At 37.2% G+C, this 27,553-nt stretch overlaps 1 protein-coding gene across 3 annotated transcripts; it reads right to left on the bottom strand.

The window, feature by feature from the left end:
- On the bottom strand, nucleotides 1-27,553 carry LOC149845489 (nuclear transport factor 2-like). Of its 3 annotated transcripts, none has more exons than XM_089997647.1 (9): nucleotides 27,028-27,553; nucleotides 26,817-26,951; nucleotides 14,114-14,420; nucleotides 13,321-13,562; nucleotides 10,510-10,702; nucleotides 8,514-8,659; nucleotides 8,343-8,412; nucleotides 7,547-7,622; nucleotides 1-420 (listed from the first exon to the last, which is right to left on the bottom strand). In XM_089997647.1, exons 1-8 carry the CDS (start codon nucleotides 27,064-27,066, stop codon nucleotides 7,564-7,566), a joined length of 1,191 nt encoding a protein of 396 aa, XP_089853773.1. In that variant the 5' UTR covers nucleotides 27,067-27,553; the 3' UTR covers nucleotides 1-420; nucleotides 7,547-7,563. The 3 variants fall into 3 exon arrangements, with proteins under 3 accessions (XP_089853773.1, XP_089853772.1, XP_089853774.1); XM_089997646.1 differs by having other exon boundaries at nucleotides 8,347-8,412; XM_089997648.1 differs by lacking the exon at nucleotides 27,028-27,553 and having other exon boundaries at nucleotides 8,347-8,412; nucleotides 14,114-14,365; nucleotides 26,817-26,938.

Here is a 27,553-nt window from a genome sequence, read left to right as displayed (position 1 = left end):
TTGAGAAAAAGATGGAAAAAAATTACCACACCAAAAACAGTGGTACAATCACTTCTTGAAAAATCAGCAGATTAACCGGGACTCCAACACAGGTATATGTAATATATTTCATAAAATAAAAATAATACCGTTCTGAATGGAGGAAAGGAGTAACTACAACTCAAGTTTATATTGCCACTGAAAATTTTCAAAATTACTAGGATTAGAAGGCATCTGATTGGCTCTGTCCGTTCCTTGTCGCCTGGTTCCTGAGAACCCCTCTCTCTTGCCGCGACCCACGTGAATGGTAATCATTACCCCTTGGCCTGCTGCTGTAGTCGCGTTCTGCCTCTTGCCCACTACCACGCCCATAAGACCGTGCACCGAATTGGCCCCGCCCCCTGGGTACTTCTGACTGATAGCCTCTTCCTCTTCCCCTTCCTGCACGAAACAGCACGAGCATCATAAATGGCTGTCTGAAGAGAAAACCGAAGCAGCATGGACTGTAAGATTGGAGTCCAACAATTAGAAGCCAATTGTTGTCACTGTCATAGAGAACAAAATCAGGAATATCATACCAAGGTCTCTGCTATTTCAAACAGAATACATGCCTAAGAAGTTTTTAACTTCCCTTGCAATTGATTAGATGTTGGAGAACCAAACAATGAACCAGCAACTTTGAAAACATGTACATTCATAAAATGGTTTATTGTTTATAAAGATGCTTGATTTGCAAAATAGACATTGATATGTAGAGGCGGGAACAAAGTTAAATTATAAAGATCTCGTGGCAAATCATCCAAGCCAGATTGGATTCCATATCTGAGCATCAGGTCTGCATAGGCTTTGTCACACCCAACTCCAAACCACCACTAGTAAAGTCGGATAAACCCCAGTTCAGTTGAACCCTTCAGGAGAAAAAAAAGCATTACTGTGCACAACAATCAAACACGTTAATCATTCCTCTAACTTCCATACACTTTGCAAGGCTGATCAAGGCTGGCTGCTTCTTGCATCACAATGTCCAACCGATTCTTAGGTAAGCAATTCTATTAAAAATACCAAAACATATTTAAGGTGTAGTGGTTCTGACCAGTTGTCCATTAAAATCATGCAGATCAAATTCACATGAACAAGAGAAGGTGCAATAAGCATTTCAAATAATAGACCGACTCCAACATTCATATGGGACTTCTATATGGACAGACATAAAAAATGAACGGAGCAAGGCAACAACCCTGACTTGGGCAACCTATCCAAACCATTTCAGTTAGCAGAGTCGGACAAGACTAAAAGGAGAATCAAGAATATTTAGTTGTTGTGGAACAAGTGTCGTTCTAGTTTTCAAGAATACAAGGCAAAGCCAGTAAGATTGGCAGGTTGTATACCGGTAGGTTTGTACCACTTTCCACACTATGTCCAAGAGTAAACCCCATAACCCAGGCAGTCTTCAAGCAAAAGTTCAAGCAAAGTAATCAGCCTAGCAACCAAGGATCATAATAAGCCATGCAGTTAAAAAACGCGATGATATCAAGATAAGCAAGAATTGGGATGAAGCTGTTAAACTGTATATAGTTTGTGTGTGTGTGTGTGTGTGTATATATATATATATATATATATATATATATATATATATATATTACTTTTTATTTTGTAATCTTTATTTTTATTTTTGTGGTAGTCAACATTGGGTTGACTAGCCCTTAGAGCTAGTCTAAGGGCTAGATACTCTAACGACTAGAATATCTACTTGTTAGACTATTCCTTAGTTGTCAAAAGCGCTAGTCGGCACCTAGGAGGACGACCCCAAAAAGCACTAGGCAGGGACTAGTTGGGCTCGACGGGACCAAAAAAACAAAATTTCAAGAAAAGCATAAACATTACCACAAATAGTTAAATTTAGTAACAAAGATGTGATTGTAATTATGAATTAAGCATACATATGCAAATTGCATATAATGTAATTCAATGTAAAATATTGAAAAATACATAGAATTGCATAGCGTTGAACATAAAGCACATCTAATATTGTACAACTTATCTACATAAACATATATATATAAGATACACCCAAGAACAAAAATTAAACAAAAGGAAAAAAAGAAGAAAAGGAAAAGAAAAAAAGAGTGTGGAAGGACGGGAGGAGGATAAAGAAAAAAAGAAGGGAAAAAGAAAAAGGGGAAAGATGAAAAAGACAAAGAAGAAGAAGAGGAGGTGGTGAAAAAAGAGAAGGTGGAGGGGCAAAAGGAGGAAGAAGAAAATGAGAAGATAAAAAAAATAGAAGTGGTAGTCTCGCTTAGGCAGCCTAGGTGGAAAAACATGGCCTTATCGCCTAGACCCATAAGCCTAGGCGGTAAGCCTTGCCATCAGCCCACCTAGGCGATACCTAAGTACTGCTTTTCACAACTAAGGACTAGTCTAACAGATATATGGCCTCCATATTTTGTATATATAGGGGTTCTTCTCCTTTGTATCTTTATGCATTTCAATTATCAATAAAAATATTATTTTTATCTTGATAGTGTGCTCTTGTGTGTGCCTATTGTGCCCTTAGTGGCCCTTGTGTTTGTGCTCATTGTGATTGTTTTGGTGGACTGTTATGCTCATCGGATTCGTGGGGTTGATGATCTTGGATCTTCCTTGTGGGTGTTTACATCATTTCATGGTATCAGAGTCATTGGCTCTCGATTCTTGAAGTTCAAGATCTAAAGTAGCTAAAGTAAAGAAGTTGTGGTTCGTGTGCTCCAAGTGTTTGTGGCAAGTGTTCGTGTTTCTCTCTTTCTATATTGCTTCTCTCTCTATATATATCTCTTTTTTCTCCTCTCTCTCTATCTCCATTATGGATGACAAAGAGATTGTCACCATTGTACTGGTCAAGCTCAATGACACAAACAATGTATCATATACAAGGAAAAGGACTATTGGGCTTGGTAGATGGTACCAATGTGGAGTCAAAGCTTATACTTACCAAGACGGACAATGGAAAGAGTGTTGAACTTCTAGAAGAGGAGAAAACCAAGGGAATAGCCGAGTATGAAAGAAAATGAAAAGGATGGAGGATCGGGCATTCAAAAATAATGTCATGGCTTATTAATAGCGTTGACATTAAAAAATGTTCTAGTTTGGCTAAGTTTGAGAATGCCCATGATGCTTGAAACTTTCTTAAAGACGTTTCACATGTGTGCAATCTTCAAGATAAAATAAGAACCAAGGCGCAAGGGGAGATGAGTATTAGAGCATTAGAGAGTACTACAATACTCTACCCGAGTTGTGGGTTGAGCATGCCGTTTTGGGACCAATGTGGCAATGATCTTTGGATATAGAGTTTCACCAAAAACAAATTGAGGCGGAGCATTTTTTCCAATTTGTCAACGGGTTGAGACCTGAGTATGAAGCAACTAACTCCATTGTTGACACCATTAAAGAGCTAACTACGGAGGAGAATAGACTTAAGAGGCAAGGAGCAAAAAGTGAGGGAGAGTCGGTTTTGGCCATATCTAGGTCAGGAACTAACACATGCGCATATAGACCACCTCACTTCACAAGACAAAAAGGTAACTATAGGAATATAAGAATAATAATGTCACCATTGTAATGAGTTGGGACACATTAAACTCTTGTGTCCCAAAGTTGAAGATGAAGGAAGACAAGAAAGTAGCATTTGTTGGAGGCTAAGAACTTAGAAAGCAATGGAGAAACTTTCATTGAAAACATGTCATTATCTCATACTGGAAGCTCTCCAACCCCTTCTCAAAGGAGTATCATCATCAACCGGAGTTGGCATCACATATTTCCTAGATCCTGGTATGCCTCCTTGGTCTTAGAATCTAGTGCATCTTTTCATATGACCTCAAATTCTGATATCCTATCTAAACGCCAACCAAACTCAAATGTATAATGTTTTTACTATTGATGATACTTCTCTTGAAATTAAAGGAATAGGCAATTTTGAGAAAAAATTTGAAAAATAAAAATAAAACAAAACAAAATGGATTCCTAAAGTTAGACATATTTCAAAATTGAATTTAAATCTTTTATCCGTTTTTCAAATTTTCAACCAAGAGTGTAATGTCTCATTCTCATCAAATATTTGTTGAGTGCAAGATCGCTAGTCAGGAAAGCGGATTGAGGAAGGCCATAGAGAATGAGGCGTATACTACATAGACTTTTTGAAAATTCTTAAAAATACATTTTGTTGTAATGTTTAAAAATTTGATGGACATTTATGGCACAAAAGATAAGGACATCCTAGTATTTCAAAGTTATCCCATTTTCCAATGTTGATAAAATTTTATAACATTAAAAGCTTTGATTATAGTGATTTTATCCTTAGCAAGATGAAAATTTTGCCTTTTAATGAAAGAACCTTTTTTCTAGTAGACTCTTTGAATTGGTTCATTCGGATGTTTGGGGTCATGCACCGGTCATATCAAAGGGAGGGTATGCTTACTATATGGTATTTGTTGATGCCTTCTATGGATTTACTTTCTTAAGCATAAATCCAAAATTTTTATGCATTTTCAACATTTTCATAAAAGGGCCAAAAATAGGTTTAATAACAATATTTCTATTTTTTGTATTGATTCAAGGGAAGAATTTCTATCAAATGAATTCAAAGAAAAACTTAATTTACATGGGATTTCTCATCAAAGATCGTGTCCTCACATCCTCAACAAAATGGTTTAGCGAAAAGGAAACATAGACATCATAGAAACCACTAGGACCTTACTAATTTCGAGTCATTTTCCAAAATTTATTGGGCAGAAGCTACATTAATAGCCGTATATTTGATAAATTGTATGCCTTCCTTCCTCTTTACGAAATGTTACCCCGGTTGAAAAACTTTTCTAAATGACACACGATTACTCAAGACTTATAACCTTTGGATGTAAGTGGTTCATTTTATCCAAAAAAGGTAAACTATCTCCTTGTGTTATACCTTGTGTTTTTTTGGGGTACGGTGATAATCAAAAGGGATATAAATTTTTTATCCTCAAAATGACATTATATATTTTATGAAATGTGTCTTGTCATGAAAATGAGAACTTTTTTGGTTTGGATAAGCCTATGTGACTGAAAATGCTTTCTTTCTTGATTTTCTTTCAAAAATGATATTGATAAATGTGATTGTGAGATGCATAATTACAATGATGATGATGTTGATAATGTTGAGCATTCCAATGAGTTTGATGACCTATATGGTGAGGTCCAACCTCGCAGTGACAAAACTTATATACAATATTCTAGACGCAAGGATGAGAAACCTCCATGTGCACTTGAAAGATATTTAAACAAAGATACAATAGGTAGCAAATACACTAGACAATCATCTAGGGTATCTAAGCCACCAGAAAATTTTGTATCATTTGAGCCCTTCTAACCTAAATACAAGGTTTGTTTTGCTCTTGTTCACTCACATTTAGTACCCATATCTTATATGCAAACCAAAGATCATCCGGAATGGGTAGTAAAATTAGAAGCCTTAAAGAAACTTAAAACTTGGAAAATTCAAAAACTGCTTCAAGAAAAGAAACCTATATGTTGTAGATGGATGTATAAAGTCAAGATCAAGAGTGATAGAACTCTCAAGCGACATAAAGCTAAGTTAGTGGCCAAGGGATGCTCGCAAGAGTATTGGATAAACTATAAAGAACCCTTTGCACATGTTTCTAGAATGACCACAGTTAGGACTCTTATTATTGTTGCTTCGATTAGGAATTTACCTATATATCATATGGATGTAAAGAATGATTTTCTTAATGAAAAATTAATGAAAGAAATGTACATGGAGGCTCCTCCTTATATGAGTACCCCTGAGAAGAAAACTCTTCACCTGTGTAAGGCTCTTTATGTTCCAAAGCAGGCACCAAAAGTCTGGTATGACAAGTTTAGCTATGTTATGCTTGATATTGGATTTAGATCATGTTTAACTAACACAACTCTGCTTGTTAAGGAATCTGATGTCAGCATTGTTATCTTACTTTTATATGTGGATGATATGATCATTACCGGCGAGGACAAATAAGGAGTTAATCATATTAAAATGCTTCTTAAGAATAATTTTTGAAATAACTGATTTGGGTTTTCTAAAATATTTTTTGAGAATAGAAGTTGATTATTCACCTAGAAGTTCCTTGTTATCCCAATAGAAGTTGGCTTCTAATATTGTTTTCAAGTCAGGGGATTTATAATGATAAGAGAGCGAATACTCTTGAAGTTACTAATGTCAAAATGAGGATTGATGATGAGGAGCTTCTTGAGGATCTTACACCTTATCGACAGTTAATTGGAGCTCTCTATTATTTATCCATAGTTCATGTTGTTCATACGACCATCCAATTTCAACATGCTCTTACATCAATGCATATAGGAGCCATTTTACAAATTATTAGATATATTAAATGCTCTACATCTAGAGATGTATGCTTGTCTTCTTCTTATATGTTAGATTTAATTACTTATACTAATGTTGACCGAGGAGGTGATCACAACAATAGACACTCAACTACAGGTTTTTGAGTCTTTCTAAGTGAATTGTTGATTTTGTGAAGGTGTAAGAAGCAACAAAATGTTTCACTCTCATCAACTGAAGCAGAATACCAAACCATGGTTATCACCACGATGGAGGTTATCTGGCTAAGAAGATTGTTGGTTGACATAGGAGTTCATATGAGAGGAGCTTAAAAAATGTGTTGTGACAACAAAAGTGTTATTTACACAGCCAACAACCATATGTTCCATTAAACGACTAAGCACATCAAAATGAATTGTCAGTTTGTCACTACATACGAGATGAGTATCTTCAAGAGAACATTGATCTACCCTATATCACATCAGAATACCAATTGGCAGACTTCTTCACCAAACCTCTCTCGGCTCCTAGGTTTCACTTCTTGGCAAACTTTCGGTTATCATACCATAAGTTTAAGGGGGTGTGTTAAATTGTATATAGTTTTTGTATATGCTATATATACATGTGTATACATACATGTATATAATATATATATATATATATATATATATATATTATTTTTGCTTTTGCAATCTTTATTTTTTTGTATTCTTTATTTTTATTTTTGTTGTAGTCAACATTGGGTTGACTAGCAGTTAGAGCTAGTATAACGGCTAGATTTTTTAGCTGGCTATATGGCCTCCATCTTTTGTATATATAGAGGTTCTTCCTCCTTGTACCTTTATGCATTCTTTGTGCATTTCAATTATCAATGAAATATTATTTTTATCTTGAGAGTGCTCTCTTGTGTGTGCCAATTGTGCCCTTAGTGGCCCTTGTGAGTGCGGCCTTAGTGGCCCTTGTGTTTGTGCTCATTGTGGCTGTTTTGGTGGACTGTTATGCTTATCAGATTCGTGGTGTTGATGCTCTTGGATCCCTCCTTGTGGGTGTTTACTTCATTTCAGAAGTTGAGCAAGAAGATAGGCTTCAGTATAATAAATGCAATTGTTTGTGAGGCAACTCCAAATATATAGTAGTTGCTAAAACAGAAGTATTGGACTTCCAAAGAGTTCACTAGAAAAGTCAGTAAAAGTACACAATGATAAAGAAACATACTTCCACGAGATGAACTGCTATTTTGTCTCCGCTCCTCGATATGTACTTGCCTTCCACCAATTTGCACTGGAGATGCCTGCAACAGCAGCAGAAAAATAGTAATTCCTAAGTAACAGTATAATCATATGCTAAGGAGCTATTTGACCCAAACTTCAAGGCAAAGCCACATCCAAATATTTTGATACAAACAAGTGAAAGAACATAGATGCATGTATACATGGTCACAAAGAGAGAGAGAGAGAGAGAGAGTTGTTAACTTCATCATCATCATCAATTGACCATATGTTCTATGTTCTTTCTCTTGTTTGTATCAAAATGTTAGGATGTGGCTTTGCCTCGAAGTTTGGGCCAGATGGCTCCTTAGCATAGAACTATATTTCACTGTTAGGAATTACTGATTTTCGGGTACAATTGCAGGCATCTCAAGTGCAAATTGGTGGAAGGCAACTGCATATTATTTTGTCTCCGCTCCTCAATACGCACTTGCCTTATGCCAATTTGCACTGGAGAATAATGCCATAGCACAAAAAAAATCAGTAATTCCTAACTAACAGTAAAGTATAGTTATACGATAAGGAGCTATCAAGCCCAAACTTCAAGGCAAAGCCACATCCAAATATTTTGATGCAAACAAGAAAAATAACATAGATGCATGTATACACGGCCACATACACACACACAGATTAACTTTGTCATTCATTGACCATGTGTTTATAAAATCCATGAACAGAGACCATGAGAAACCCATTGAGGTGAAACCATGAAAAAATTGATACAAACATATGTAAACACGAACCAACCATGAGTGCATTCTGAATAGATGATGCATCTTCAAATTCAACAAAGGCATAACATATACCAATATCCTGCATAACCACAGAGAAGAAAACAGCAGCAGAACAACATAATTAGGTAAGATAGAAATACTTATAAGATTATTTAGTTAAAAATCAAGGACAGCAATAACCTTCCGACTCCTAACAACAACACCCTCTTGCTTGATTTTACCAAATGCCTTGAACTCCTGCTCAATTTCTGAAGCTAATACAGTAGTAGGCAGATTCCTTACATAAACCGATTTACTAATATCTCCAGTCATCATATGAGAACTATCTACACATTCAGCAAATAAACAATGAGGTTGGTTAACCATGGTAAAAGTTTCTCATCTTAGCGAGCACAAAGGACAAAGTAAGGCCTACCTAGGCTACCAAGATGTTTATTTTAGCAGCATTTGAAATCCAAATAAACAGATAAAAGAGTAAATTGGGAAGAACAAAATAAAAAACAATAAATAAATACATATACAAAAAAAAATCAGCTTATAATTTGAAGCATCACAAGTAATTCATTAATTTCTCATTCATGACAAACAAAATGTAAACTATAAAACTAAAATTTCCATAATATCATGAATGTTTGATGTGGCAAACTGCACCATTCATCACGTTTCATAACTAGCAGTCTAGCAGTGCATGTTCAATCACAAGCTAGCTTGGATATCGTGAACTCATATCCTACTTTCCATCTATGTCAATTACATAGCCCAAATTTGTTATGATAGGATCATATGTTTTCATGAACCACTGTAGAGTTGTGTCAGCCTGATATCTATTCTAAAAAGCCATTTACCGAGGCCTAGGTTCACCTATAACCATGTGGGAATAAAGAGTAAGCAAAGCAGACAAATCCTTGAGGTTGATTTCAAATATCTAATAAAATGAAAATAGATATGTAAATAAGTTGAAAACAGGTCTTCAAATTAGTTAGCATGCACTAAATCCGCATTTAATCATGCATATGGTCGAACTCACTTTTTCTAAAACAACTTCATGTTATTCTAATGGTTTGATGAAGCTCATAAAAAAATATCTAATCCGTAATTATCATAAACAACACGAGCAACAAGAATGGCCACATTAGATATCAACCAAACATTTAAATGAGATATTTGGATTCACTAAGGGGTCTCAAGTTTGAATGCCATGGGGGGTATCCCCCAGCTCGCCTATCAAAAACAGAAAACCAAAAAATATTATCAGCAATGGAATTAGTATTTCCCATGCCTATGATATTGCTAGATTTGATCACCTACCCAATATAATCGAAGCTTACCAAATTCAGAAGCACAATCTAGTGAGTCAAAAGTTCAAACCAATCACCATGGCCAATGTGCAATAGCATTTGAGTAACCTTTTCTATCCAACCTAGGATTGGGAAAAAAACTTGGGCTCAACTAAAAGTTCAGGTTCCGCTCATGAAAAGCTCACCTCAAACTCGTTTAGCTAACAAACATGCATAGCTCAAGTTCATTTTTAGACTTATTTAGATAAATGACCAGGGCTCAAGCCCAAGGTTGGCACATAAAAGCTTGATGAGCTTGTTTATGAGCTCGTGTATGATTACAACTTTATATATAATCTCTTGCAATTTTTTTACCCCAAGGGTTGTACTCCACTGGTTGCATACCTTGCTTCTTAAGTACGAGGTCAGAGGTTAAAATCAAAGGACACTGCTTTTGAATTTTATTGCATGTGTGTGTGCGCACACACACACACATAGATAAATAGATAGATAGTTGTAGCTAAGCTGGAGCCATATTGGAGCTTGAATGAGCTGAGAGCTAAAGCATGAAGAGCCCAAGTATCAGCTGGTCATGCATGCCCAGCACTACCAACCACAGTAAGCTTAGAACAGTTAATCAACTTGGACACATTAGTATGACCTGTTAACAGAAATACATACCTGTCTATCTTGTAAAATCTTGTATTACCCAAAAATAAAGTTAATTATGTTTGACATATTCAAAGCTGTAATTAGTTGTCAGCAACTGGATATGCCTATAATGCTTCGATACCAAATATATCAACTTATATACAAGGAATCTGGCTAAAATAATTGCTTATCAGCACCATAATGGTGTTGCATGAGTAGGAAAAACCAAGGTTGATAAGCAAAAGTACCTTCTTCTGCTGCAGCAATTTCCAAAGTTACTTCAGGCACAACAGTATCTGGTATTGCTGATACTTCAGTGTGCGATTGATTTGATGAGTAAGACGTAGGCTGCGGAGAGTTCTGCCATTCTGTGTTTACTGAAGCGCTCTTGTTTAGAGAAGCCTGAGGAGCCGTAGCTGAGAGACTTTTTGCAAACCGCAGCTACCATTCAAAAAGGGATAACAAAAAATTATGTCAAAGACAAACACATAGGTCTCTCTCTCTCTCTCTCTCTCTCTCTCTCTCTCTCTCTCTCTCTCTCTCTCAATGTGGATTTGGTAGGTCCTAACAAGTTTAATCTCCTAACAATCCTCACCAGCTGCAAACAAGTGTGCACTAGGGCCACTTTCCATAAAATAGTAAATATCATATCCAAATGCACAACAGGAGTTTAGCGTTTAGAAGGGAGAACAAAATCGAGAAATAAAGTAAAAATAGTGTCAACAACAACTACGCCTTCATCCCAAAACAATTGGGGTCAGCGATATGAACCAAAAAAGAAAATCATTCTGGGTCTTCCACATGAATCCTTCTCCTCCAATCATTTCTATCCAATGCCATGTCCTCGGTGAGGTTCAAAGCATTCATATCCTTTCCTATCATCTCCATCCAAGTCTTCTTAGGCCTACCCCGACCTCTTTTAACTAATATATTTTCCCATTTCTCCATCCTTCTAACTGGAGCATCATTAGGCCTTCGCCGAATATGTCCAAACCACCATAAATGATTCTCTCTCATCTTATTTTCAATGGATGCAACGCCTACCTTCTTACGTATCTCCTCGTTTAGAATCTTATCTTTTATTGTATTTCCACACATCCATCTAAGCATATGCATCTCAGCTACACTCATTTTTTGAATATGATGTCTCTTGGCAGCCCAACATTCTATATGGTCATATAGTAAAGCGGGCCTAATTGTCGTCCTATAAAACTTTCCTTTCAACCGCAATGGCATTCTACAATCGCACAACACTCCAGTTGCACTTTTCCATTTCATCCACCCAACCTTTATCCTATGATTTACATCTCCATCAATTTCTTCATACTTTTGAATGATAGATCCCAAATATTTGAAACAGTCATCCACCGGTATTTTTTGCTCACCAAGCTTTACTACACTCCCATCACTACTTCGTTGCTTACTAAACCGACATTCCATATATGTTGTCTTACTCTTACTCAACTTAAAACTTCTTGCTTCCAATGTATGTCTCCATAATTCTAACTTAGCATTAACCCCAGCTCTAGACTCATCGATCAAAACAATATCATCAGCAAACAACATACACCACGGCACATTTTCTTGAATTGATCTCGTAAGCTCATCCATCACTATAGCAAATAGAAAAGGGCTTAATGCAGATCTTTGATGTAACCCAACCCTTATAGGAAAATTAGTTGTCACCCCTCCACAAGTGCGGACATTGGTTATTACTCCTTCGTACATATCTTTAATTATACTAATGTACTTGAGAAAAACACATTTCTTCATCATTGTCCACGAGAGAACATCCCTAGGTACTCTATCGTATGCCTTCTCCAAATCAATAAAAACCATATGCAAATTTTTGTTCCTCTCTGTATATCTCTCAATAAGTTGTCTAAGAAGATGTATAGCTTCCATAGTTGATCTTCTAGGCATAAAACCAAATTGATTCTCTGATATCATGACATCCTTCCTCAACCTATACTCAATCACCCTCTCCCAAAGTTTCATAGTATGACTCATGAGTTTTATACCACGATAGTTTATACAATCCTGTATATCACTGTTATTCTTATATAGAGGCACCAAAGTACTCTACTTCCACTCATTAGGCATCTTATTTGTCCGCCAAATCTTGTTAAAAAGGCACCAAAGTAAAAATAGTGTGATTGTATTAAATTATAAAATTATCCCTTTCATCTAGCATATTACATTCTTTTTAATTTTAAAAATATAAAATAGGTCTAAGTTTTTTCAAAAACGATTAAATACTAACACATCTTCTCTAATTTTTTGTACAAAGGAAAGACATTTCCTGTCTAAAGGAAATGTACAGGAAACATGTTTTCTATATAAGAAAAATGTGTTTGACATGTGATGGGAATCGCATTTCCCATGCAAGTTTCCCTTATGTTTCAGAACATTGAGTTTCACGTTTCAGAACTGGTTTTCCAGGAAACACATTTCCCACATGTAGGTAGAATGTTTGGCAAACCCAGACAAGATAAGGGTATTTGAGTATTTTATAAAAGAGATAATCACTTTGTGAAAATGAAAAGAAAAAGAAATAAAATACTTAATGCACAAGGGTTTAATATTTTCTCAGAAGACAAAAGGTTCTGATACTGAAATGTCGTTTCTGTAGCCTATCAACGAGTGGCAACATTGTAGTATTTCGATTAGCATTAGAGGCACATAATCCTGATTCATAATGTCCACTAGAGACAATCTAATGTCACCTGAGTACGGGTGCAGGTGCAGGTACCGGTACGGAGGGTACAACATGGCAATTCCAAAAAATGTGGGTATGGGGACATGGCTAAATATATACTGAAAATATATATTATATATCTAAAATATATATTATATATTGAAAATATAATATATAACATAATATAATATAGGACATGGCAAATGCCGTGTCTAGGTACCAGTACCCGTGTCGACACAGGTACGGCACCCTAAGTGCCGTGTCGCGGTAACATAGGGGACAATATGCACACAGAACAAAAAACAACAAAGTAAGGAAAAATGCAACAATGCAAACAATAAGGATGGCAGGTAGCACATACAATGGAAGCATAGGTTTGCTTCACAGGTTCCACAATCGGAGCAGGTGCAGTTTCCAGCACGGCATTGTCAACCCCTGGATGTGGAATGGAGCTGCAGTTATCGGATGTTTCTTCTGCAAGGTTACTAGCTTCAGAAACTTGTTGCTGCTCTGGGAGGCCATATTCCTCGGTGGTGGTAGTTTCTTCAGGATGCGCTTTGTGCACAAACTCTGCAGTCTCCACTTGCCCACCAAAAATGTAATCTGCAACCGCAAGACCAGCATTTTGCATTTCTTCGTAAAGACATAGTGAAAATCTAATAGGGTGTTTGTTACACACCACCACGAGGGAACACTCTTCGCTGTGAAAGGAGTGAGCCAATGGGAAAGTCATTCCCCAGTTGGAGAGATACAACTCAGTGTTGCATGAAAACAGTCCCACATCGTTTAATAACTGGGCCCCACCAATTAATTTTCATGAGTGTTCATTTCAGCCCTGCTGAGAAAGAGGCCCTTCTTTCTTATGAACGAGAGCTTCTTTAACAGGAAGTGGGGTGAAACAAACGCCCCCCTAAAAGTGACAAAAAGGATATTTTTCAGAGATAAAGACATAACATGTAAACAAGCAGAACCATATAATCATCATTAACGAATATAATAAAAGCTTTGGATTACTTGGTTTACCCATGCACTTCATTTTTTATAAACAAGGTGGTTTCATAGCAGAGAGCTTATAATGTCAGCAACACCTTTTTACTTGTAAATTACTATTTGAGTAGTTATGCCCATCTAACTAAACAAAGTAGCAGTGGTACCTGGCTCTTGGACAGAGTTGGACGCATTATGCTGTGTATCAAAATCGGCATGGGTCAACATGCTTGGTGGATGCTGAGGAACAGGCTCTCCATCAACAAAGTGGAAAATGTCATTTAGAACAAAGTATCCTTTCTCCTGAGGGGCAAGAAAAAATGTCTGCAGAAATTTTCTCTGGACTTTCAAATCTTTTATTTGAGCAGAACCAGAAACTGTCACCAGAATACCACCATTCCAAGAATCCATAGAGTGTGCTGATTCGATCTCAATTCCCGTAAAGTTTAGAGACATAACAAGTGAATGTATTTGCTGCAAAAGAAACATTTCCTAAAAATGCTCGCAATTGAATAACTAGAAAAGAAAACCAACAAAGTTATACAAACGTATAAGCATGCACGGACAGGCACTTGTTTGTGCAGGTCCATGTGGCAAATTTATCAGCTTCACTCAATACTTTTCAGTCATCTTCTCATTAATAGGTTCAAAGCCTTAAAACATATCAACATATTTTATAACAGATTATGGACACTAGTTAAGCAGCATGATAGTGATTGGCTAAAAATATGTGGATTTATCTCATTAATACTTGTACACAGATGAAAATGTTATCATGCAGAATGATTGTCCTTTCAGTTAATTGAACACAGAAAATCTATTACTTCTGAATGGGAAAGAATACACCAACTAACTTTAAGGATATTTTGAAAGGTCTAACAACAAACAATTCTTCTCACGAAATAAAAACATGCAGTCTTAATCGATGAAATCTAAGCTGATGACTTTTCATTGGTACAGGCATGCAGGATAATCATCCTACATAAGTGGGTCACACAATATGCAAGGAGATTAGAAGCACATAGAAACAAGATTACAGTCTCTTCAACTGCACTTCCAAAATGAAAAAGACCCAGGGAACTCGGATATTCCCTAGCAATTGCAGCTGAAAGAAATGCCAACCACTTGGCACAAACTCAGCATACATTCAATCTTTTGAGTAAAATAGTCTAACAAATATCGTCCTCCTGATACTCTGAATGAGGGATTAACCATAGTTATGGAAAATGTGCTTCCAAAGCAGGACCATTGGGGAATGGGAAGCGTGCATCCTACACTTCCCACTCATTTCACGAATTGTTTTCCTCTTGCTTCCCCCTTGTTACCTTTTTGCTTCCACATTGATTCCTATTGCTTCCCCCTTGTTGATTGTGTTTTTCATGTTAATATTGATTATTTTTCACTTCTCACTCACTTCCCCCTCATTTCCTACACATTTCCATTTTTGCTTCTCAGACGCTTCCAAAACGAATATCGTTGTGTGTTTCATACTACTTTTTAACAATCACTTCTTTGCTTCCAATTCGTGCATCGCTTCCCTTATCATTTTTGCATCCTGATAACTATGGGAATAAAACAAAATATTTTCAAAATATTGTTTTTCTCAAGAAAATCCCACCGGAGCAAGAAAAGGAAATTCAAAATCTTTTAAGATGAAGGAACTTACCCCTTGTAGACACCAAAATTTTACGATGTCTCATACCTGATGTTATCACAAGTGTTTGCAGATGTCTTATACTTGGATGGCGAAAGAGATTTTGTCATCCAACTAGAGGATGCCTTACTAAATTGTCGTCCACTACGGGATGGCAGAACAGATCGTCGTCCAATACAGGACGGCAAACCAAAACATCCTCCACTATGGGATGACAGACCAGAATGTTTGCCGCTATGGAATGGCACAGTCATTTCACTATCCACTGCATTGAACACGTGGATAAGCTTCGAAGCTTATCCCTATCTCTTTCCAACCGCCCTGCATGTTTCTCAGGGCGGGAGGACTCCTCTTGGACGAACCTTCATCTGAGAGGACTCTTCTCAATGAGTCTTAACCCCATTTGAAAAAGACTCAGATCCTCTTGGATTGGATCTAGACCCAAAAAAATCGATGATCCATGTCTTATTCTAAACTCTATAAATAGGGGCTCACCCCTATAACATGATCATCTAGAAATTAGATACCCAAGTGTTGGCAATGCAAGAACAAGCCTACTTAAGTCTTATTGGCACGTTGTCCTGATGCCATTGAAGAATACGCATACCTACGCAAAGGTGCTAACGGACAAAAAGGAACTTGAACGATAAAACAGACCCCCGAGTTCGAAAAAGGTATTTTTCAGATCTCTAATTTGTTCATTTTAATTTCATATAATCTTTTGATTAGGTACTTATACATGTTTATTATCTTTGTTTGCATACTTGAATCCGCGATGGTGCAATATGAGCTACAGAGATCGAAAAACATGTTTTGACTTTGCCTTTTCTTTGAGCAAAGGACGGACAGAGCTTGAAAACGGCATCCCCATAATCTTAAAAAGGATTTTGCGTAATCCGGGTAAGTCTCATCTTTCCTAACCTCAATATTTTTTATCAACACCCCCCCCCCCAAATACATAAATAAATACCTTGCAAAACAGAGTTAAATTAGAGGGTGACAATTTGAATAATGCACAGTTTTTGTACGTATTTAAGATTCAGCAAAAATACAGTGATAAGATTAGCCAACTTTTGTGATACGAAAGTAAAAATAGGAATGAGAGCTTACAAGCCAGAACCTAGATTGCTCCATTTGCACAAAAGATTTAAGTCAATCAGGTGAAACCATACAAGCATCCAAGAAGGCACAATTGTGCTATCAGTGCTTTACAATGATTCAATTTACTAGGCCTGGTATTGCATATCCCAAGATCTAAAATTTCAATTTATGCATGAACTGTGAAAATGTCTACGAAGAGACAATACGCATACAAGCACTAATACCTCACAAGAGATGTGCACAAAGGCACTCAAATAACACTTTAACAAATATGCACAAAGGCATAAAATAACACAAATATGCACAATGGCATGTAAAGAATCTCTATATTCAAAAAGAGAAGGAGCTTGAGCTCTCAAGCTTGTCACAAATACAATGGGAAGTCCCCTATTTATAATACACAAAAGGAACCACTTGGAGGGGCTCCAATGTGGTCGTTGGAGCCCCTCCAACGGTCACATTTGTGATCGTTGTAGGGGCCCAACGACTACATTAGGCCCCCCAATGTGGGTACAAAAAGTACAAAAAAAGAAAAAAAGTGCAAAAATACAACCATATTTCAATTGAAATATGTGTAAAAGGTAAAATAACTAAAATACCCTTTATCAGGTTTTACAAAGAGTGATATAAATATATATATCTATGTATATATCCATAGAGATACGTATACATATATGTAGGACATATATGTATATATATATAAAAAAAATACATTGAGTACATTTTAACACCCCCCTCAAACTTAGGGAGTGATGACTGCAAGTTTGCCAAGGAGAAAATTAAATCTGGGAGCAAAGCACCTTGGTGAAGAAGTCTGCCAATTGATACTTGAATGTCACATATAGAAGATCAATGACCTTCTTCAGGTATTCTTCTCTAACATAGTGGCAGTCCATTTCAATATGTTTCGTGCGTTCATGAAAAGTGTGATTTTTGACAATGTATATTGCGCTCTTGTTGTCACAACACAACTTTGTTGGTTCTTGAATGTGAACTCTCATATCTTCTAGCAAACGTCGAATCCAAACTATTTTCATGGTTGTGGATGTCATGGCACAATATTCGGCTTTAGTAGAGGATAGAGACACCTTTTGTTGTTTATTGCATCTCCAAGAAACTAGTTATTCTCCTAAAAAATACAGAAACCATTGGTGGAGTGACGGTTATTAGGGTCACATCCCCAATCAGAGTCGGTATATGCAATCAAATTTAATTCAGAGGATGAGGAAATAAAGACTCCCTTATTTACCGTCCCCTTTATATATCTAATGATGCGAAGAACGGCACCCATATGGACGGTTGTAGGGGTATGATGGAATTGACAGGCAATATGAACTGCGTGAGATATATCGGGTCTGGTGATGCTGAGATACACCAATGAACCAACCAGTTGTCTGTAAGGAGTGGGATTATCTAGAAGAATCCCGTCATCAATTTTCAACTTTGCCCCAACTACATATGGTGTTTCGCAAATTTTGTCATCAGAAATACCTAACCGGTCAATGATCTCACAAGCAAGTTTAGTTTGGGATAGGAAGTATTCCCCATGTGAAAAGACAGCTTCAATGCCTACGAAATATCTCAGAAAACCTAAATCTGACATCTCAAATTTTTCTGTCAAGGCATGCTTAATTCTTTTTATTCCCTTGACATCATTACCTGTAATTAACATATCATCAACATACAAAAGCAAGACTACAATTCCTGCATCAAATTTCTTTACAAACAGGGCAGTGTCAGTATAGCATGATATAAAACCATTTTCTGTCATTAAGTTGTTAAAACGATCATACCAAGCTTTAAGAGCTTGTTTTAAGCCATAAAGAGCTTTTCATAAACGAAAAACTTTTCTATTAGGACAATTCATTCCAGGGGGAGCATCCATGTAAACTTCTTCATTTAGATCCTCATTTTAAAAAACATTTTTAACATCCATTTGGTATATGTTTCATTTTTTAATTGACGCAATGGTAATAAGGCACCTAACTGTAACCATGCATGCAACAGAAGCAAAAGTTTCATCATAGTCTACCCCATATTTTTGACCATAACCCTTAGCGACTAGACGAGCTTTATATCGTTTAAGAGTCCCATCACTCTTCGTTTTAACCTTAAAAATCCATCTACACCCTATAGTTTTCTTACCTTCGGGAAGGTATTGAAATTCCCATGTTTTAGCATTTCTAATAGCCTTAATTTCATTTTTCATAGCTGCTATCCATTCATCTTTCTTTTTGGCTTCTTCAAAAATTCTTGGTTTTACGTAAGAGTGAATGGCACTAAGGAAGGCTCTATGTTTAGGAGAGAAGGAGTCATAGGATATGAATCTAGAGGGGGTTTCCTATTTCTCGTTGTTCTCGGCGAACTTTCACTACTTAATGTAGGTTCTTTGTTTATTCTATAATCATATTTTTCTATAGCACTTTTAAAATTGTTTTTATCTCTATGTGTAGGTGATAGGTTCTTTGTTTATTCTATCATCAATTTCTTGATAGATAGGAGGATGAGGAAGATTGTTATCTTCCTCTGCTTCAATTTCGCTAAGATTATTTTGTATGGTCTCATCATCACTAATGTCATCATCTCTAGACAATAGGTCGAATAGGAAAGAATAGTCTACACTTTTCTCATGAGAATCATTTCTTTCAAAACCACTAACATTTTCTAGAAAACTTACATTTCTAGATACATATAATTTGTCATTCTTAATATCATAGCATCGAAACCCTTTTTGAGTTTCGGAGTATTCAAGAAAAGCACATGGAATGGCTTTAGGTGAGAGTTTATCATTCTTATCTGCAAGAACAAAACACTTGAACCCAAAAACCCTTAATCTACTATAATCAGGGTCTCTTTTATACAAAATTTCAAAAGGTGAAACTTATTTAAATTTTTGGATGGGACACGATTTATGAGATAGACGGACGCAAGAGCCTCCTCGGCCCAAAATCTTTTCAGAATATTTTGTGAAATAAGTAGGGTTCTAAATGTCTCAATGATGTGTCTATGTTTTCTTTCGGCCAAACCATTTTGTTGAAGTGTTTTGGGGCAAGATTTTTGATGGATTATTCTATGTTTCTCAAGATAGCTCTTAAATTCAATTGAGAGATAATCGCTCCCAGAATCAGTTCTAAAAATTTTTAATTTTTTGTCGAATTGGTTTTTAATCATCATATGGTAGGTTTTGAATGTTGCAAAAAACTCATGTTATTTGTAAATCCTCCTTTTGAGATAACGGGTGTCAGTCCCCAAACATCTTAATGGAAGTTCAAATGGTTTTGTAGTAAACATAGATCTTTGATAAAAAGGCAGACTTCTCAATTTTCCAAGAATACAATCATTACAATTGAAATCATTTTTACATAGATGTTTAGCAAAAGGTAAATAAGAGATCTTGGTGATATTGGGATGCCCAACTCGTTTGTGCCACACGTTAATGTCTTTATGTTGCACAACATTACAAAAAGAATTCTTTGAAATACGAAGAAAGTCCACATATTATAGATATCCCTTCCTAGAGTCTTCCCCAATCAACTTCCCGAACCGGCGATCCTGTATCCAACATTTAGTAGATGAGAATTTTATATCACATCCATGGTCCAAGAGTTGAGAGACCGAAAGCAAATTTAAATTCAATTTTGGTATAAATCTTATTTTAAGAATAGAAAAAACTTGTTCTTCAAAATTTTTTATTCCTTTGATTTCAAGAGAAGTGTCATCCGCGGTTGAAACAAAAATAGGAGATGAGTTTTTTAAATATTCTGAAAGAGGCAAAATATTTGGAGACATATGAAAAGAAGCACCCGAATCCAAAAGCCAAGAAGTCTTACCAGGAGAAGAGAAGGTTGATGTAGCCGCTTCGAAAATTGCCCCCTTGAGAAGTGGTTGATGTGCTTCCACAATTTGATGCAATGATAAAGCTCCATTTGAAAAAGATGAACTTTCTTCCTTTTGGGGTTGAGATGTGGTAGTCTTAGCTAACAACTTCTTCCATTTTAGGCAAACTGGTTTGATGTGGCCCGGCTTCTTACAAAAATGGCAAACAACCTTACTATAGTCTCTTTTACCTCCTTGACTACTTGATTTTGATTTTTGAAATGAGAAGGTTTCTAGGGTCTCAAATTGTTCCTCGGTCTTGAGACGGCATTCACACCATCACTTTCTTCTTGGTTTGAGGGAGTTGCAAGGACACTTGGATGGTTTTTGCTTATACCCATACGAGTCTTTTCCCCACTTAGTTTTGTAATAACATCCTCAAGTGAAGGGGAAGTAAAAGAGGAAAGAAGAGAGGATCGTATTTGCTCGAATTCGGGTCTAAGCCCATTTAAAAAGTCAAAAAAGCGATCCTCCTTCAATTGCTTATGTCTAAGTTCGATGGCTTCACCACACCACTTAGGTTCAAGCATGGCAAGTTCATCCCAAATGGATGACAATTCCTCAAAATATTCTCTAATAGACATCTCATTTTGTTGAAGAGTCAAGCCTCTTTTTTAAAGATAATATTTGTGAGACAAATCTTTTGAATTATACATTTTTTCAAGATATTCTCATGCTTGAGAAGCCTTTTTGAATTTAATGATGTTGGCATTGATCCTTGTCTCTACGGATGAGAAAATCCATGATAGGATTTAAAACTTCTCATATCCCATTCCTCATGCTTCTTTGAGTATTCTTCAAGAGCCTTATTTCTTTCTTTACCCTCAAGAATTTTGATTTCACCTTTTTCTATTAAGGTGATCTTAGGCTCCGGTTCCAGAACCAAACCTTGGACATAACCCCAAAGCCCTTTTCCTTTGATATGGGCCTCCATGTTTCCGGCACAAACATGATAGTTGGAGCCATTAAGTTTGAAGCCAAGAGAAAAATGGGAGTCTTTTTCACCTATTAAAGAGAGAAGAGAGAAAAAAGTATGTACCACAATAAGATTTTTTAACTTACTTGGTAGAATACGCTTCTAAAATATTGAATGAAGAGAAGACTCCACCCTAATCACTCAAAAGTTGAAGGCACGTTTTTCGAGGTACCCCAATAGCGTGAATAGCCACACGATCTTCTTTCTTCAAACCAAGCTCTGATACCATGTGAAAATGTCTACAAAGAGACAATACGCATACAAGCACTAATACCTCACAAGAAATGTGCACAAAGGCACTCAAATAACACTTGAACAAATATACAAAAAGGCATAAAATAACACAAATATGCACAACGGCATGTAAAGAATCTCTATATTTGAAAAGAGAAGGAGCTTGAGCTCTCAAGCTTGTCACAAATACAAGGGGAAGTCCCTTATTTATAATATACAAAATGAACCACTTGGAGGGGCTCCAATGTGGTTGTTGGAGCCCCTCCAATGGTCACATTTGTGACCATTGGAGGGGCCCAATGACACATTTGCCCCCCCCCCCAATGTGGGTACAAAAAGTACAAAAAAGAAAAGAAAAAGAAGTACAAAAATACAACCATATTTCAATTGAAATATGTGTAAAAGGTAAAATGACAAAAATACCCTTCATCAGGTTTTACAAAGGGTGATATAAATATATTTATATCTATGTATATATGCATAGAGATATGTATACATATATCTAGGACATATATGTATATGTATCTCCTATATGTATATAGAGAGAGAGAGAGAGAATGCATTGAGTACATTTTAACATGAACCAGAAAAGTTGCAGATGCATATTGAAAAGGAAGGGTGGGGAAACAGCTAAGGAAAGATCAACAAACTGGTTGAGATTTGAAAGTTATTCCATTGTGTTTCCTTTTTTACACGAGAACAACACCTTGCCATGCAATGCCAAACTTATAAAATAAAGTTCATCATATGACTGAGGAAAAAAGGTAGTGGGAATCAAATAGTTAATAGGCATATTTGGAATCTTGGATGAAGGACACGCAAGGCAGTCCCCTCAAAGAAGATCAATTTCCAGGTTGCGGTGCTTTCACTTGGATAATATCTTTCTTGATTATACATTAGTAGGCAAAGTGGCTTACTTTAGGATGAAATCTGAATGTAGGTTGATCGTGAAGTCACGTTCTAAACTTAGGGATTACATTTCCTCATTGCTAAACTGAAGTACACTAATCAACCTCACACACGATAGTGAAAAAAAGTAGATCAACTAGATCTTTACAAGAAAAGACTAAGGGGATCTTCAGGTCCAAGAGAGATCTGAGGACAAGACCTCTTCTGATCCCTTTATATCAGGGATCTAAGATCCCAGGAGTTTGAGTTTCCTCAGAGCTTGGCATGGCCCACACAATATCAGTGAGAGCCCACACCAGCTCATATCCTTGGATCTGAGCTCCAAGGGCTTCAAACGCCTCTTAAGAGAAGATTGACTGATTGAGGTTCAGGAAATTGAAATATGCTATGACCTATGTCACATGGGTACGGGTACAGATGCTGGTACGGAGGGTACAACACGGCAATTTCAAAAAAATGCAGGTACAGGGACACGGCTATATATATATATATATATATATATATATATATATATATATATATATATATATATATATATATATATATATATATATATATATATATATATATATATATATATATATATGTGTGTGTGTGTGTGTGTGTGTGTGTGTGTGTCCAAGTGTTGATGTTAGTCGACACGGGTACGGAGGGCAAAATGGAGTGTCCGTGTGACAGGCTATAACTGAGACCAAGCACTAGACATACACATAAGGAGCTCTCCAATAATCAAATTCAGAATACAAAGGCCATGATCACCATGATCCAAGAGCTTGTTCACCAGGAGAATGACCACTACAAATAAAATCAAGGATTTCTAGTGATGCCATATACAAACTAGATACTTCTTTTTTATTTTGCGTGGAGCTATGTCACAGGGATTCGGCTAGTCGGGTGCCGCACCCGCGTGGATACAACGCGACGCGGGTGCGGGTGCGGGTGCAGCACTCGGTGTGGTCAAACCAACCCTCGATACGGTCAACGCACCCAGGGTCTTAAGTGTCCAATTTTTGAACTTAAAAAAAAAACTGCCTGATGAAATGGGCTGGGAGGGGGATTAGGGCAAAAATATTTTGCCCCCTCCTCCCAACCCCGATGCCTCCTCTTCTCCGTCTCCAACCCAACAGCAGCAAGGCGACCGGTCCAGCGTGGCAATTCCGGCACGGCGAGGAGGTATGTCTCCATTTTCTCTCTCCTTCAATCTCTAGCTCTCAATCTCTCTCCCCTCGTCTCTCTCGCTCTTCTCGACTAAACCCCCGCCCCCCTCTCTTTGTGTACCTCTTTCCCCTCGTCTCTCTCGCTTTTCTTGGCTAAACCCCCGCCCCCCTTTGTCTGTGTACCTCTCTCTCTCAATCTCTCTCCCCTCGCACACTTTTTTTTATCATGTGGTTATTTCTCAAGTGTTACGAATTTACAATGTTATATACCACAGTCACCCCCTCATTTTACTAAATTTGGCCATTGCATGTTGATCTAATTTGGATGATAAATTTTTTCATTGTACAAAAAACTACAAAGGCATCTATTCCGTGAGGTGATGATGATGAACTCATCCATTTTGTATGATTTATAAATAATGTGTATCCATATAATTTGTGTGTGTATTCTGCCTCCCAACCACCTACTGTTGGTTCTTTATTTCATTAGTGTTACTGTTAACTATTAAAAATTATATATATATACCCTCCAGCACCACCGCACTCAAGTTTTTTTAAAGTGCCGCATCACCACACCCACACCCACACCCGCACCTATGTGACATAGGCATGGAGAAACCACTGCTATGGTTTGGAGTTCGGACATCCCATTAGGAGACGATAGGTGTCACCTTGACCATGGACCTGAGCCAGTGCCCACAGCATAAAACTTCATGAGTACTCCCCCCTGCCCACCGAGGATAGTTTCCCATTTGGCTTAGACGTTGCAGCAAAGGATGCACACCTCAGGTATCGAACTCTAGATCTCCTTCAACTTGAAAGCCTTGTGGGACACCAGTTACTTATTAACATACACAGGTATATTTTTTGTAAGTGCACATAAAACCATAACGGAAATGACATAACATTTATTACAAACACATGGGGACCCACAATCCACATCAAAACCATGGGGCATTATTGCAACCCAGCACTTTGCAAGTCTTCTAGTTCATGCAATGCAATTTATACCAAATAAAAGGTCGGATTAGAACATCTAGAATTCAGTGCTCCGCACATCCAGTGGATCATCAGTGCTGATCAAATGCATATTTGCAGCATTTTAAATGATACTGCCTAGAATGTATACCTCATGAATGAAACCCTGAAAGGCATGTTGACATCACAATAAATTAGCTTTCCGGAAAAAAAAAAAAGAACATTGCACCAAAAGGATATGTCAGCGCATAAAATGTGTGCAAGAGGCATAACTCTACACACTAGGTGAAGCAATGCACTCGTATTACATTGGGATTGGGCAAGATGCCCAAAAATATAGAAACAACCTGTCTCACCTGGAAAGATGTTCCAGAATTCATATATTGTAGGAAAGTTCAGTTAACCTCTCTTTCAGATGCTAAACATCATGCTTCAAATTCTATGTAGCCTCCTCACAGAATTTGCATACACTAGCATTCGTCTATTAGGAATCATTCCAACTGAAAAATTGCTAGCTAAATTGCATAAGCACTTCCTCTTCTTCTTTCATTTCCTAGGACAAATAAGGAACCTTCAATAATAAAAGTTGAATAAGCATAACATTTTACATGCAAACTTTCAGCTTATGTAACAAGGATACTTCATCTTTTGCCTATCATGTTCCCTTATATACTATTCTTAATGAGAACTGTACAATAAATGGCATGTCCCATGTCCTTTTGGTTGTCTCTATGTGACATAGCTTTCGGCGAACAGGTATGAAGGGGAGAGAGGATGTTGTGTTAGGGTGGAAGAAAACAATCTAGGTCATGACAAATTCCAATTTTACTTCCTAGATTTCACAGTCATTATCTGACCAAAACCATTGTGACAAACTTTTTTTTCGGCAAAATCTCGTTTTTCAAAAACTAGCGAAAATTGAAAATTTTTCATAAATCTCGCATTTTTTCGGCAAAATCTCGGCAATAAAAAAACAACTTAAAAAATATAAAATTTATTTTTATAAGAAAATATTAATAAAAAATATTTAAAGATAAAAATACACGGTTTTTCCATGATAAAGAGCCTTTTAAAATGTAAATATCGCATTTAAATTATGGTATTTATGTTTTTTTCATAAATCTCACGATATTTTAAAAATCTCGCGAGAATTGCCGTTTTAAACTTTCAGGCAATTTCTCGCGATACTATCGCAAGATTTTTGTAAATCTCGCGATATTTGTCACTATGACCGAAACTCCCTTCTAAGCAGGGAAAATACATAATAAAGAGCCACGTTTCTTGAGAATGGACTATAAACAAGTGAAGTCATCTCTCCACTCAATCTTTTTCCTGGACACACACAAGAAGGACATAACTCATAAGACACTTCACAGTGCAATAAATGAATGAGCCACCAGTTCCATCTCCTTATTGTGCATCACATGACTCTCGTTACTTTTCAAGCACTTGCTATGGCTTTAGTTTAATTTATACTTTCTTTCCTTTTATGGTTGGGGAAAAAAAAAACAGGTGGGTTGCAGACATTACAAAATGATGATTGTAGCACAAAATGCTCGGCAGAGGGAAGCAAGTACATGACCTTCACAAATTCTACGGTGCACCAAATCCAATACAATAAATGAATCGCACAAACAACACAAAGAAAAGATAACCCGAAGGCGGGCTGCAATTCAATACTAAGAGTTGTTGCAGATAACACAGAAGACACCTACTTTTCAAGGTTCAACAATGCAGAACGGCTAAAACATTTCCACCAAACTCACTTTGGTGCAACACATCCCTCTACCTTATATGTATAGCATACAGTACATAGCCACTAAGCATGTATGCGAGACTAAGCAAGCAACTTTCACACATGCTACCCACGTATTCAGAAAGAAAACACTATCAATTCAAAAACACTGTACAATCACCAGCACGAAAATAACGGTATGTAATGATCGCAAAAACAAACCAGCCGATCAATAGATAGACGAAAATACCAGCATCGACGTCGCCGACTCGATCTTATCTCCGTCGACACGGAGCATCGTGCTCGCATCGTTGTAAAACTGGTGGCTGTAGTCCGGTTGTTGCTGAAGCACCTGGTAATACTGCCTCACGAAATAGTTCCCCACCTGAATCAACCCGCCAAAACAAATATAAAACAATCCGAAACTTTCGATAAAGAGAGAGAGAGAGGTGCGACATTACCTGAAAAGCAGCAACGGGGCCGGAGAAAGAACTCGCCATCGTTTCACCGAAACAACATGCAGCGCCGAACACCTACCCCTAACCCTAAACCCTAAATCCGGCGCGAGATCGCCGGAAGCCTTCCAAAAACCAGATCCGGAGCCCGACCTAGATCTGGAAATTCCAGCAACGGGAAAGGACGCGATAACAACGAGACCACACGAGGAGAAAATCCGAATAAGGAAAGAGTTCGAGATTGATCGGTAACGCTTCGATAGAATCGGGATCTGAGCTCCGGCGACCAAACGGAGAACCAAAAACGGTAGGGGGACGAGAAGGATGAGTCCAGACGGGAACGAAGAAGGAAACGAGGGAGGGAGGGAGGAAGAAGGAATTTAAGCGAGAGGAAACCTTTGGGCGTGCAGGAGATGAACGACAACGATCGCCGGCGCTGAGAAACGGACGGCCCCGATGAGCTCCTTCACTCACCCCTCTGGCTAGCTCTGCTGGTTTCGGACCTCAGTCGGGATTCGCTTTTTTATGATAT

Source organism: Nuphar pumila, chromosome 2 (genome assembly GCF_984573655.1).
Source record: "Nuphar pumila chromosome 2, dmNupPumi1.hap1.1, whole genome shotgun sequence".
NCBI lineage: Eukaryota > Viridiplantae > Streptophyta > Magnoliopsida > Nymphaeales > Nymphaeaceae > Nuphar > Nuphar pumila.
The sequence above is the reverse complement of the archived record's forward strand: the minus strand, read 5'-3'. Positions and strand labels throughout refer to the sequence as shown.